The following is a 15,047-nucleotide window of genomic DNA, read 5'->3' on the forward strand; positions in this document are numbered from 1 at the left end:
TCCGGGTTCCATAGGCCATAGAGTTAGTTAGTTAGTTAGTTAATATACTAACACTTTAAAATGACAACCTAGACACGGAACTTAACCTAACCGAATAGGTGGGATTGTAAAATATACCCTGTTGCAACCTTAATATCAATTTAATTACGAAAATAATTATTTCAATAAGAAGTATTTTTACAGGTTCTTAATGTTCTCATTAAGTCTTATTTTGACTAATAATTAGAAAAATAACTTATATAGAATATACATTTTTCTATATTATCGTTCTTTTAATTTATTTTTAATATTTTCGCTGCCCAGTCAGATTTTATAGAGAACAGCAGGCCCGTAGCCAGCCCAAAAATTCAAGGGGTGGCCGGTAGAAGTTAGGGGGGGTGACCCAATCATATTATACTTCATCACCATATTATAATTCATTTGCAAGCCTACCGTGAAATTTTATGTGGGCCAGCCAAAATTTATGGGAGGCCCGGCCCCCTTGCCCCCCCGTAGATACGGGCCTGGAGAACAGTAAGACAGGGGGAGATAATTTGGGATCGCGTTATTCTCATGCATTAAAATATATAGAATAATTAGCAGAGCTTACTGTAATTTTGACAGGTTTTGAAAATTTAAAACTAATTACAAAAGGAATTTGTAGTCCAATTAAATGAATGTAAAACAGGGTTCCAGCTAGCTGAAGGGAAAACCATCTGTAACTTTCACGAAAAGAAGGGAAACACCAGGTGAGTCAGAGTGGCATAATAAATGAAATGCTTCTTCCGACAAAACACTTGAATATCTGACAAGAAAAGAATATCTGACAACTTTAAATGCACTCCTTCTTCAGCAATGCAAGGAATTGTTGTCAAGGCGACGTAGACAGAAAAATGCACTATAGAGCGGTCAATTAAAAAAAAAAACAAAAAAAACAACTTCTTCATCTTCTTTCCTGTTTACAAGAGGTTGACATTTTTGACGATTTTATCCCATCTTGTTTGGTCCCAAACGTCATCCTCTATTAACAATGTTCCTTCTAAGTACGTAGCCACACAATCTATTCATATCCTTTTTGGTCTTCTTTCTTTTTCTCTTTTACTTCCGTCTTCACATGCTTTTACCGACATGATCATAACAAGACATGTAGAGACATACAGAGACATGTAAAAGTAATCAAAAATGATCGATATTAGTATCAAATCCATAGTTTTTGTGGTCGCTGAGATCAATGGCGACACTCCGATCGCATTAACTTCCAAATTCACGCTATTCGGCTCCGGGCCGGGGGTCACCGGGGGGAGGGGGGGGGTGAGATACCGAGACATATAAAAGTAATCCAAAATGACCGATATGAATGTCAAATCCATAGTTTTCGCGGTGGCTGAAATCAATGTTGACACTTCCATTAGCGATGATTTGCAAATTTAGTTACAATTGCATGTGGGCCGGGAGTCAGCGGGGAGGGAGAATACCGAGACGTGGAAAGACTAGCCCAAAATGACCGATATATATAATATGTGTGTGTATGTATGTATTATTCTGAGTCCCCCCTTCCACGCACTCATTATAAGCTCTTCAAGTTATGTACTTCTCCTAACATGAGACTGTCATGTAACAGTTCAGTGAAAATATATTACATCATAAATTTGCTGAAAATTGTATATTTCCTATATTCAGTTGCTACTAAATAACAACCTAAAATCTACTCTAATTATGAAAACTTAATTTTCCATTACTGTTTTACTATGCAATTTTGAGCGAAAGTACATTATTCGTAAACGTTAACTATCATGTTCTCATAAGGAAAGGACATGAACCTGTCATCCGGACTTCCGAATCAAAGCTAGTCCATTCGATAAGCATAACAAAGATATGTTCATTCACCAAAAAAAAAAAAAAAAAAAGAAAAAAAAATATTTGCAATGGACAACGAAGTAAGTCCCTGGGGCCTATTAACCCTGTTAGTATAAAGAAAATCGTAGATTCACAATGAAATAGCTATTGCATCGACACTGTTCATTGGAAAGTCATGGTTTATAGTACATTCTCTTCAGCATGAAACAAGCTTTCCAAAGGTGCTATGTATTGGGGTTCATAACGTACTTGAACAGGGAAAATTGGGAGAATATGGGGAAAATTCCCTCCAGAAATCCCTCCAATCAACTTTGGACCCCTCTGGAGTGGCACCAGATAAAAGCACACAATCTAATGTATCTTGAAAAATACTATAGCGTATAAGAAATTACTGTACCAAGTTTTGCATTGATAGACAGGAAGGTATGAGGAAAAAGCGTGTATTGGTATACAAGCTTTTTCCTCATATCTATCCCGTCTATCAATATACCAAGGGACAAGAAGTTTCATGTACCAAGGGACAATACTTTGCATATGATGACACCTATTTGATGTAGCCCTTATGAATTTGTATTTTTTAAAAAATATGCCTAGTTAAATACTCATTGCATGCTATTTCAGCAAACAATGTGATAAAACTGCAATACTGTTTGTTTTATATAACATTATATTCCTTGTATTTAGAAAGTTACTTGACAATGCAAAAATTCCCATTCTATTGATAATGTGGGAGCAAGCTATGATTTCTGTGTTGTACTTACAATTGATTAATTTAATAAACACATTAGTTGGCAATAATCGATTATCATCAGATTTATGGTTGTTCCTAGGTACAATAATTTAAGTCCCTTGGTAATGTCCCCGTACCAAAGACAAGATGACTTGCTCGGTTAAAATTACTCTGGCTCTTGTTATTACTGCGATACCCATGTAACTTTTACAATATGAAGCTAAATTATCAGGCTATCAGGAACATTTTTTTCTTTAGAATATACTCCCTTCTCAAATGCAAAACATAAAAACTGTTCCTGGGGTATACAATTCTGTTACTTGGTAATTTTTATCGTTTACTCAGATGCAAAATAACGTCGTGTCTTTGTCTTGCAATATTGTACCCCTTCCAACTTTCGACACCCTACACAAAGATTTCTGGGTGAGTGCCTGGTTACAGGTTATACCTTAAGAATGTAAGCACAAGCTTCAGTTCATACTTACCTTGAATGTTGCGAAAATCCGCAAAAATTCCATAAAGATTACAATAACACTTTGTTCTTCTTAAGAGTCTTCATCCCGGCGAAATTAAAATACCGCTAATTTTACAGTAATTATGTGATATCTTCAAAAAGATAAAAGATAATCGAAATGTGGAACAAGAGCGCCCTAGACAATATCATTTTACACGAGAAACCGTTATCACGACTCACTTATCTGCTTTCGATTTCGAGCCATTTTGAAAATCGGGATTTATTTTCGCGTTTCTAAACAGCTGAAAACATAAAGCCACTAGGTGACTTGTAATAACGGTACCTCACGCAAAATAATATTGTCTAGGGCGCTCTTGTTCCATATTTCAATTATCTTTTATCTATTTGAAGATATCATATAATTACTGTAAAATTAGCGGTATTTTAATTTCGCCGGGATGAAGACTCTTAATACTTCTACATTCGCTCTGTTAATATAACAATCTATTGTACAGATGTAACAGAAAGTAGAAAAACAAAAAGTACCAATCACATTGTCTTTAAATAGCTACTCCTATTAGGATAATAATAATAATAATAATAATAATAATAATAATAATAATAATAATAATAATAATAATAATAATAATAAGGAAAATCAACAAACGATATTGAATAGAGACTTTTGAATGGATAACAAACGCTTGAGTTTAGCAGTTGAAGAATTTGGCTTCTTTTTTCCTTTTTTTCACCCCCCCCTTTTTTTTTAGTGAAACTTAATAATTTGCTCTCAGAATCTTAACTATTTAAACATTACTATGCTATAAAATAATAACAATAACACTGATTTATCATAAATATATAAACAAAAAATTACTACGTTAATAAGTTAATTACTTGAAACAATACAAAAATAATATAGAAGCTACATTAATTACAGAAGTGACATTAGCTACATTTTTATTTGATAGCTTCATTAATTACATTAATGAAGCTATCAAATAAAAAAAAATCGCATATAGCGCAAATCGAGAGGTCGCTATACTGCCCATATCACATTGATCCTGGGATTTTATTACATCCAGGCACCGGACCATATTAAAAAAAAATCGATGGGCGGACGAGTAGACACTACTAAATATGTCGCATCACTAAAATTGTTATGCTAAATTGAGGTAAATTAATAACATTTTCGTCCAGTAAAAAAATTCTAGGGAGGGCCAACTTTGCTTGGGGGACGGCCCTCCCTGGCCCCCCTCTAATTCCGCATATGTTTACCACCAACAGTTTTGTGTGTGCAGAGCCCCTTAAACTGATGCTCTGATTTTCGTATCCTCGATGGTGAACAGAACGTAAATCAAAAATAACATCAGACAATTTTGAAATGTCCTTAGGTACGACACTGACAAACGTATACTCTAAATTTTTGCACTTATTTAACATCAAACCTTGACCTTGTGTTGTTAGCGTTTTTCGTACGCATCAAATTACTTGTTACAGCTGCTTGTGAGCATTTGCATAACGCTCTTGTAATGTAAGAGTTGCCAACTTAACGTAGTTCTTTGCGTTGCCGCTTGGTAGCTCTGCCAGTGAATGGTGGATTCCCCGCGTAAAGTGGGATGCAGTCTTCTGCTAGCGAACACATGTCAAATAATCGTTATGGTGTAAAGAGGTCAAGCGGCTGCATGCTAGCGCGGGATAACGAGGTGCAGTGACATCGAAAAACCAGATTAGTTTTAATCCCGTGGAGAATATTGTATGTTGGACAGTTTACAACATTTAATGCATTTTTAGATTATTGAAACATTTGTTGTCAGTTTGAAAAACTGTAACAGTATAACACGAGTGCTGTAAACATTTAAATTATCGTTTTTGACAGTTTGCTAATAAGATCAACTATGGAAGGGGAGGACACGTGTTTGGAACAAGTTAAACAACGAGAAGTGAAATTTACTCATCTTCTAAAACGTCCACATGTTAATATTGAGTTCACAGATTTAGTATACACTGTGCCTCACGGGAGATCAGGTAAATACACTTTCTTCTTCTTTTTCTTTCATCCAATGTTTACAGATATTTCTTTTAAATGTATTGAAAGGTTTCTTGAAATTTTTGGTAATAAACGTGGTACCCTTGTAATTATTTTGAGCAATGATAACCTAATAAGATAAAACATATTTTTGTTTTACTCACATGATTTGATAAGATTAAAAAAAAAAAAAAAAAAAAACGTAAGGAGAACTACAAACGTAAATATTTACGAAATTCTTTAAAACTGTAGAGATCCATTTCAGAGAATGTAAATACGAGACATTGATCTTGTATTTCAGCAGAAATTCCTTCAATTTTTTGCATATTTCAAGAAAGAAGTGAGCTTTTTTTAGTTTGTCAAATATTTTCCAAAACACTTAACAGACATTTTAAAATACATATAAGCAGGGGTAAAAATGGTTCTGATAAGGTAGGGGGACGCATGACTTCAAGCCGTCCCCCATGCCTATCTTTGACCATTGTATTTTTTTTTTTTTTTTAGAAAGCGGGGAGACGCCACAGATATTTTCTGGAAGTGGGGGAACGACGTTTCCCCCCGTTCCCCGTCGCTTTTACCCCTGCATATAAGTAAAAAAAAAATTACAAAGTCATAGTGTATGAGTTCAATTACAGTTAAGAAATCAATCTTTGCTGTATCTTCATTGCTAAAATCGTTAGTTTGTACCATTAATTATGCAATTAGTTAGGCCTATTTTAAAACCGATATTTTAGCCATTAAAGCAAACGGAAAATAAATATTTCGGAATTATACTTTTTAGTGTTACCATTAGTTTTAAATTTTACGAGATGATTTACGTAAGTATGTAAGTGATGAAACGACAATACATTTCCAAAAATCTTTGGAAATGAAATCTTTAAGTTTTACGGCCCACGGATATGCCGGTTAGGCTAAAGGAGACGGTGATGATGAGAGATGATTGAAATGGTGGAATGAAGATAGTGGGAGAAAACGGGAGAACCCCGAGAAAACCCACGAGCACGGTGTTTGTCTACCACAAAGTCCACACGGCGCGAGCTGGGATCGAACCAGGGATCCCAAGCACCGGAGGTGAACGCTCTACCACTGAGCCACCGCGCCCCCTAATACATTTCCAAGGCAGGATTCGAACTCACGATAATGTTGTGATCTATAGCCTAATGCCTTTGTCTACTGCAATGTGCGGTTGGCAAGATTACGCTTTAATTATAGATCCTGGTTTATAAACATCAATGTAACAAATAGCAGTGTCATATGTACAGCATGTGAAGGAGTATTGTTAAAGTAGCTATTGAAAGTAAATGTATGATATGCAACCAATATGACTTCTTAGGTACAGTTGGGTTGCATACTACTAAGGAGCAATGCATTTGTGAATGAATGAATGACTGACTTACTAGGGGCGATAGCAGTGTGGCTATTTGTCTCCATCACGATAAGACGCAAATCATCTCTACTCCTATCACTCCCATCAACATACTCACTTCCTAACTTTAGATCCTCTACACCGGTGACCCATCAAGTAGTTCGGACGGACGGATACACGGACAACCAGAGTAAATACAGAGTGTTACAAATATGTGTCATAATATGTTGGGAACAGATTCATCACATTAAAATAAGAAAAGAAGTTCATATGGACATATGCTCAAAAGTGGATAATTTCGGAGTTATAGAATGTCGAAAACATGAAACAAATGAACTTCAAAAGATCATAGCTCCACTAGTATGGGACCTATTATAGTCAGGTCAAGACATCACTAAGGAAGTAATATGTGAACTATTCAAATATCCATGTTTAGGAATGCTCCAGTTACCAATTTTTAGAGAGATAGGTAGAGGATGATCAAGTACTCCCCAACAGCCTCTCTAATAATGATTGTGCAAGTACCAGAGGTTCTGAAAGATGGATATTTGGATAGTTCATATGCCAGTTCCTCAGTGGTCTTGACCCGACTACGATCGGTCAGTCGTATAGGCTAGTAGTGGAACTATGAACCTTTAAAGTTCATTTTTTCACGTTTTCGGCATTCATGCTTTATGCACTTCCGATCACAGGTAAATATAAACTTTTCCCCCGTATTTTGATGTGTAGAATCTATTTCCGAAATATTGTGAAAATTTTTTGTAACACCCTGTATATAAAAGAGTTTTGATTGTTGATGCCACGTGCTCAGAAAATATTAATATCATTCGGTAGTTTATCAGATCAAATAAATCAAACCAGTCATTGCTCAATCTGAAAGAGCTCATAGATCCTAATCGTACATTTACGAATAAGTTGTCTTACTTCTTTGCCACGTCTCTACTTCGAAACCTCAGAAATACAAATAAAAAAAAAAGATTTTCATAAGAATATAGACAGTTGGTCGGAGCTTAGCGTATCTTGGCAGCACCGGCGCTATGTGAGACATGAACCTACAGTTTAAGGAATAATCCAAATTACTATAATGCGTTCAAACTCAAGGCTCTGCCAACGGAGAACGAACCGTGGGCTCCATGCAACAAAGGTGTGTGCGCTAATCGCAAGTCCATCTTGAGAGACAAAACATAAGCGGGATCACCTGAGTTCAGGTTAGCCAAATTTTCCCGCGCCTTGAAAATGTACTACCAATAAAATCTTGCAAGTTATCTTTTTGTTTAATATTCCAGAAAAATAATAAATATCTCAGGAAAATTTATTCATTTTATTTTCGTTATTAATTAGAATTTTTTTTAAAGGACCACCACGAAAGAGAGGACATACCGAACATTTGAGTGATTGGATGGCTGGTCACTCTAGCCCTGAGTATAATTCGGCTTATAACATCGTTTATATTTGTTTCCTTTCCTCATAAAACACACTGATAAGGTCAAACACAATTCAACTATAGTTATGTGATGATTTCGATAGTGTAGCAGCATCTTCATCAGGCAGACTGCAGGCTTTGTGTCTGATGAAGATACTGATGTGGTGTCGAAACGGTCACATAACTGTTGTTTTGTAAGAGTTGTGTATTGTATTACTTTGGTTATTTTTTGTTTTACGTTTATAGGTCAAGAGATTTCATTCTAAAGTGAAATACCGTATATTTATGCATTTCTTTGCAATTCAACATATTTCTTAATATCTCAATTATTGACTGAAAAATTGTACAAGATGCAATAGACATGAAGTGTGTATAGAAAATACATTTAATTTAACTTTGATATTTTTATAAAAAGGCCTTGTGTCCATCTTAGACACAAATTAAACATAACTTTCTTACAAGGCTTACTTATTATATTAATTTATAATAAAGAATTAGACAGCCTTGTAAGAAAGTTATGTTTAATTTAACTTAAAAACAACATTTTAAAAGTGAAATATTTCAGTTTTACGTTCCACGATTATGCTCTATAGGCTAAAGGAAACCAATGATTAACAAATAATTGGTGGAATGAGAATATCGGAGGAAACAGGAGACCCGCTAGAAGACCTAGAGACATAGTGCTAACTGCTGACCACCACAAACTAATTTGGTTTGGGATCTCGCACCAGAGATGGACTCTCTAGTACTGAGCTACTATATCCGTTGTAAACGATGTTGGGGGGTCAACGCTGGAGCTGCTTCCAGTTCTTTCTTTTTCTTCTTTCTTTCTTTCTTTTTTTTTTTTTCAAAATAACATGGGAAGAAGTTTTGTGAGAAATTGAGCCATGCCCTGTGTCTGTTACATTCACACGTAATCCTCAAAACAAAAAAATGTGGTAGAGGGGGAATCAGAAACACGGCCTTGGGGTTTAAATTTATAGCCCTCTGGTCGTGAAGAGAGACAGCGACAACCATTCAGTAACAAGTCATATATATATATATTTTCTACTTGTTTGTTTCTGCAGCGATAAACTTTGACACGTACTTGTGGTACATTTTGAGTTGCTTAATTGTGGGGGGTTAAGTACAGAACGTTAAAAGTAAAGATTTTATTTAAAGAACAATAACATGAAAGGAGGAATGAAACCAGCAATCTGCCATTCAGCTCTTTTACAGTGAAAAGCTCAAACATATATTGGGTTTAAAAACAATTACGGACTATTGCGGAACACCTATTCTATCCTATGCATTTCTATGGCACAGTTCCATATATTTAAGCAGTGTAATAGGATTTCTTAGAATTTTTTCCCCTTTTTAAAACAAAAATCACTTCACCACGACTGACATATATTATGTGAAGAGTTGCCAGTTCTTGTTGAAAGTGTAGTAAAATAAGTGGAAAATTGACACAAATAAGGAGCAAAACCACGTAGTAGAAAATCTGGGCCACTGCACCGCTTGTGACTGAAACATTGGAGCATCTTCAGTCCATGCTAGTCTATTCGTATTTGTTATATAAATCCTTTCAACCGAGCGATGTTCGCTTCATGGAAGGAAAGATGCGAGAATCGATATATCTAGACAGCGCATGTCTATTTTGTAACGGAAAAGTGTCGTGAATAGAAACTATGCCACGATACATTGAGACAACACTGACAATCCACATATTTTGGTCACACAACGTTAATAGTGAATAATATAAATAGTTTTGTCGATCTATATAGTAGAAAAGAAAGTGGCGTAAATAATAACAGAAAAATTCCTCACCAAGACTCAAACCTCAGACGTCTTTCGTAACACAAGACAGTGCAATGAACCTCTAATTCAATAAATTTAAGACTTCTTGTTTCGTTCGTATTAAGTGCTTCCCTGTTCAGATAAGTTTTATTCACAGTATTTTTAAAGAATCTGCCTTACCAAAATCCTTTATATTCTATATTTACCTCCTCCGTTCGTCCATCCGGGAGACAGAAAATTTCAATATATTTACTTTCTTCTGTCTGTCCCTCCGGGAGACAATAAATAAATAAATAAATAAATAAATAAATAAATAAATAATAAAAAAGATAAAATAAAAAAAGAAAAAAAAGGAAAGAAAGAAAGAAATCTATCAGTCTTACGTCTTTCGGTTATGCCGATGATGATGAGAAATGAATGAAATAATGGAATGAAGAAAGTGAGAGCAAACGGGAGAACCCCGGGGAAACCCAGGTACACGGTGTTTGGCCACCACAAAATTCACTTGGCGCGAGCTGGGATCCCAGGTACCAGAGGTGAACGCTCTACGACTGAGGGAGATAGAAAAATCTCTATATATCTACCATCTCTCCCCGTCAGTCCGAGAGACAAAAAAAAAAAAAAAAATCTCAATATATTTACCTTCTGTGTCCGTCCATCCATGAGACAAAAATTTCAGTACTACTTTTGAGAAATAATTTTTGCCAGGATGTACAGGCTGAAAAACTAGAAACATAGTTCGTTTATGGAAGTGATATTCAAACCGGAAATGACTGGAATTAACAATTTCCTGTTCATCAGTATAGAGCAAAACCTATTTCTGCTCTATAGCTTTTAATCTGTTGGAACAGATAGTTCATTTACTTATGTACTCTATAGACCTATATAAAAATATAATTAACTAGCAGATTATATCCAGTGTTGTTTATCTTTTTCTAACATTAAACTCGTACTACTTGTAAAATAATTTATAGAAATTTACGCTTATTTATTTATTGTGCAATTAAGTTATCATATCTAATACTCTGCAAACAAATAACTTAACAAATAATTCAAATAGAACTGATAATTATAGAACAAGCTTTGTAAAGAAAATGAATAAAACCATTGTTCATAATATTCTATTTCTCAATTTATAAACAGTACGTCAAGCATTAAATTATGATTTCGTATAGAAAATACGGACAAAACCTCGCTATCACAATATATATATATATATATATATATATATATATATATATATATATATATATATATATATATATATATATATATATATATGTATGTATGTATATGATAGTATCTGATAATACTAATAATAATAAAATAAGATCCGAATGCTTAATTTAGACGCTAGAAGCGAAAAAATTGATGGTTCAAAATCAATGTATATATATATATATAATTGTAGTAGTAAATTTGAACTATTTCCGGTTTCGGTAGAGTGTTGTGCTTTGTGATAATACGTTCTGTTGATATCCTGAATCGATTTCAGAAACTCAATTGTCGCTATCTATTACGATTTTGTTGTATGGCGATAAATGTTGAAACCGGAAAATGTTAATTTGAAATACTTCCGGTTTGAATAGAGAGTTAACGGAGGAAATAGAATCTATTCTTGGGGCGGTGAATCAATTACAAAAACCATATCTGGATTACAAAAAAAATTCTTTCTCATAAAAGTTTGTTGTATCATTTTCTTTTCAGTTATCTAACAAATGACACATTTTCTCATTTCAAATTTTCAAATGACTCACCAGGGCTACAGAGGGCGCTTATAAAGCAAAATGTTCCATAATGCATCCCACTGTAACTTCAGTATGACACTTTCTGTTTCACCCTTTTATATCTTGCCGTTTTACACTTTCGAATGCATAAGAATGAAGCCTTATAGAACCGTTTTGTTTAGTTATGTTATGGGCACTGGGCGAAGTTACAGACTCACTCTGTATAAAGTGCATAAGCAAAAAATATTTTTAAAAACATATTGTGAATTATCATTGGCAATGAACATAATTTTTGGTGCCAAAGAGTTCGATTTTTCTGATTTTCTCGATAATTATACATAGGAATCCTCAAGCATTCTATTTCGTTCAGCACAGTGATATTTGTGTTATATTTGGACAATATTTTAGTGTAAAAGAAATTTTTATTTAAGAGCTAATTACAATTTTAGGCTATATATAATTGAGCATGATATGTTTTTATCGTTTTGATAGCGTCGTAATGAATAGCCAAATGAGGGTATACAGCATTTCAGTATCAAATTCGCCTCATAAAACATCAATTTTAAGGTTTACGAATTAATTTTTGCGGTGGCACATTATCTCAATGGTAAAGCAATTACTTATGGTGCGTAGGGCCCTGGTTCAATTCCTGCGTAAGTTTGTGGTAGACATTATGTCCGTGGGTTTTTTCGGGGTTCTCCCGTTTCTTTCCATATTTTCTCATTCCACCACCATCATTCACTTATCTTAGTCATCCGTATCCGTTACCCTAAAGGGCATAAACGTGGGATATTAAACTGAAAGATTTCATTTCATTTACGATATGACTTTTAAGGTCACGAATATAGCTATCGGCTGGTTTATATGTCCCAACTTTGAACATGTTTTCTAAGCATTACTAACATTTATAGCATTTATACGTAACAAGTTCGGCCCATAGTATAGAAGAAAAGTGTAACAATCGTTTTGGTTAGTTAGGGACACTAAAATAAAACAGACATAAAATGAGCCTTCACCATAACCTACAGACACAAACGACTTAAACAGTTTGGAACACAAAGTACAGTAATCCTCTTATGCTTACAGAAATCAAATATGTTTGAATACATCCTATTTTGCCTTCATATTTGTTCTCAGATTAAAATCGCTGCACAGTTAACACATTTAGAGCCTTATCTCTTAAGTTCCCCACAAGTCCACAACAGTGATACCAGGAGCTTTGCAAATACTCACTTTGAGTCATCGAATTCCATACAAAAACATCTTTTATTTACTGTATGTTTCGCTAGAATACTTTTAAAATGGTAGTAAGTTCCACAATATTATTAGTAACAAAAATGAAGAAGTCTAAAGATGAGATATATTATACATACCAATCGGTAAATATCATTGAGCTCTATAAGATATGCGTGCGTATAATTTCCTCAGGTGTATTTGTCGAGAAAATTGGTTTTCTTTCTTTTTTAAACTTAAAAATTGATGCTGGACGATAATCACGCTGCCACCTATTACGATGAAACTGATTCTGAAGCATTCTCTAATTAAATTTTTCATTATGACATTGAAAAGAAGACAGTACACAGTATGGTTATATGATATGATTATGATGAACTAGATACTTTAATTTTTGTTTAACTACTATCTACAATGCACATTCTTCGCACGGAAGGAATAGCTTTATTGAAAGTATTTGAATCTCTTCCCCTTCAGGACACGTAGGGGAATGAATTTGGAGCTTAACTTATTTTAGCGACGCCGAAAACTATGGATTGGACACTAATATTGAACGTATCGCCTCTTTTCATTAGTGATGGAATGGATTATTTGAGTCAGGACTTTTGTCCAGGTCTAAGTCTAGCTTCTCACTCCCGGTCGGACCGGTGATTCGGACAGACTAGATTGACCCGGTGACCCAGACAAACCTGGAGACCCAAACAGACATGTGACAGACAAAGCTGGAGATCCAGACAAATCCGATGACCCAGACAAACCTGGAGAGACAGATAGACCTGGTGACATACAGAGCTAGAGATCCAGACAGACCCGGTGACACAGACAGCTGGAGTGCCAGATAAATCCGGTGACTTAAACAAACCCAGAGACCCAGAAGCAGCCGAAATATAAGTTCCATAGCATTACTGCAGAATTTTATAATTAACGATGTTCACTAATCGAGCTCGAGCATTCATTTATTTGATTCTCAATATGACATTTCTTAATCAAGATACCATATTTTGAATATTTCTTGTATTCACAAATATAATTTCATATTTGTTAATTTTCTCATACGGGTTTTTCGACATAGTCTATACAAAAAGAATTAACAAAACAGCAGCTCAGCGTATCGTTTATACATTCTAAACGACAATTTTACATGTCGATTAAACTTTGACAATCCCTCATAAGATAAGCATATAGCTTAACTTGTCTGTGACTCTGGTGTGCTTGTAATCTGATAAATCTTGTAGTTATCTTTCAGTTCAATGTCTAACAAACATAGACACAAACAACAGGCAACAAAGAAAATTATATTTAATAAAAAGGCAGTGAAAGAGGAGAGAATCATGTTTGTTAGAATTGCACTTGTAGCCTCACATACACTCCCCATATGTGTGACGATCCTTTGTCTCCGGGTCGTACTGTGTCACCGAGTTACTCCAGGTCATGGATCTGTTCGGATCACCCCGGATCACTGGATCAGATGTGTAATGGGTCTGGCTGCCTCTTGATCTTCCGATTCATGGTTCACGAACTTCGTGTCGCATTCCGTCGGTTTATCATCCCACCCCTCACCCTTACCTACATATATTTACAAGACGAGTCGAAACAATGGGTTTCAAGAATCGGAACGGGATGAGAGAATCGCGACGAGATTTTTTACAAAATCTACAAGACTACAAAATATTATTTCTCGTCTCATCTCGTGGAAAACACTAGTGAAATGAAACTTATTCTACGAGATTTCGTCCTGCGAATTTTGGGCAGGCGAAATTTTAGCCCGCAAAATTGAGTTGAGTTGATTTTGAGTTTAACGTCCCGTTCAGCAGCGAGGCTATATGAGAAGTGAACCTATTGATTAATGTGGAATCTGACCCACATAAGCTCCCACCGGGAATCGAACCTGGGTCTCCCACACCAAAGGCGCGTACGCTAACCGCTTAGCCACAAAGGAACTCTAGCTCGCGAAGTTTTGGCAGGTCAAGGTTTCTCGGCAACGAGAATTTTCGACGGACATGTTTCGCCCGCGAGATTTTGTTCATATACCATTCAGGATATTTATACTGCTTCCTGGACAAGTGGTTAAGGTGTACAGTCTCGGCACGTGGTTCCAGTTCAATCCACGATGGAAAATCTTTCCTCGGATTCTAACCTTAGTAGTGGTTTGGATCCCATTTTAAGGATGAGTCTTATACAGTCTCGGTGCTGAAAAGAGGTTTGAACTCCAATTGAATAATCAATTCAGGATATTCAATCGGAATATTGAATTGTAGATATCTTATTCAGGTGCGGTAATTCATTATCGGATGCAGACCGGGACGTATTTAGGGAGGATGCATCGCTGTATGTGCACCTCCATTCGTTGTAAATACACATTATCTGAAATGAGAAGCTAGCAGTGAAAATAGGGACACTTTCCGAGAATTTCTGCAGTCATGTTTGCGTTGGGGCTTAACAGAAAGCGGAGTTTTGCAAAAGCAGTAGT

The 15,047-nt window shown here is 35.4% G+C and overlaps 1 protein-coding gene across 1 annotated transcript in view; it reads left to right on the plus strand.

Moving 5' to 3' along the window:
• Positions 1–4,587: 4,587 nt before the first annotated feature.
• Positions 4,588–15,047, plus strand: part of LOC145690402 (ATP-binding cassette sub-family G member 1-like) — a 271,412-nt gene continuing 260,952 nt past the window's right edge. Inside the window, exon 1 of the mRNA XM_081765244.1 lies at positions 4,588–5,048. Within this exon, the coding sequence (XP_081621370.1) occupies positions 4,919–5,048 (130 nt within the window). The 5' untranslated portion in view covers positions 4,588–4,918. The remainder of the gene's footprint in view (positions 5,049–15,047) is intronic.

This window comes from Thermobia domestica, chromosome 7 (assembly GCF_964235325.1).
Source record: "Thermobia domestica chromosome 7, izTheDome1.hap1.1, whole genome shotgun sequence".
NCBI lineage: Eukaryota > Metazoa > Arthropoda > Insecta > Zygentoma > Lepismatidae > Thermobia > Thermobia domestica.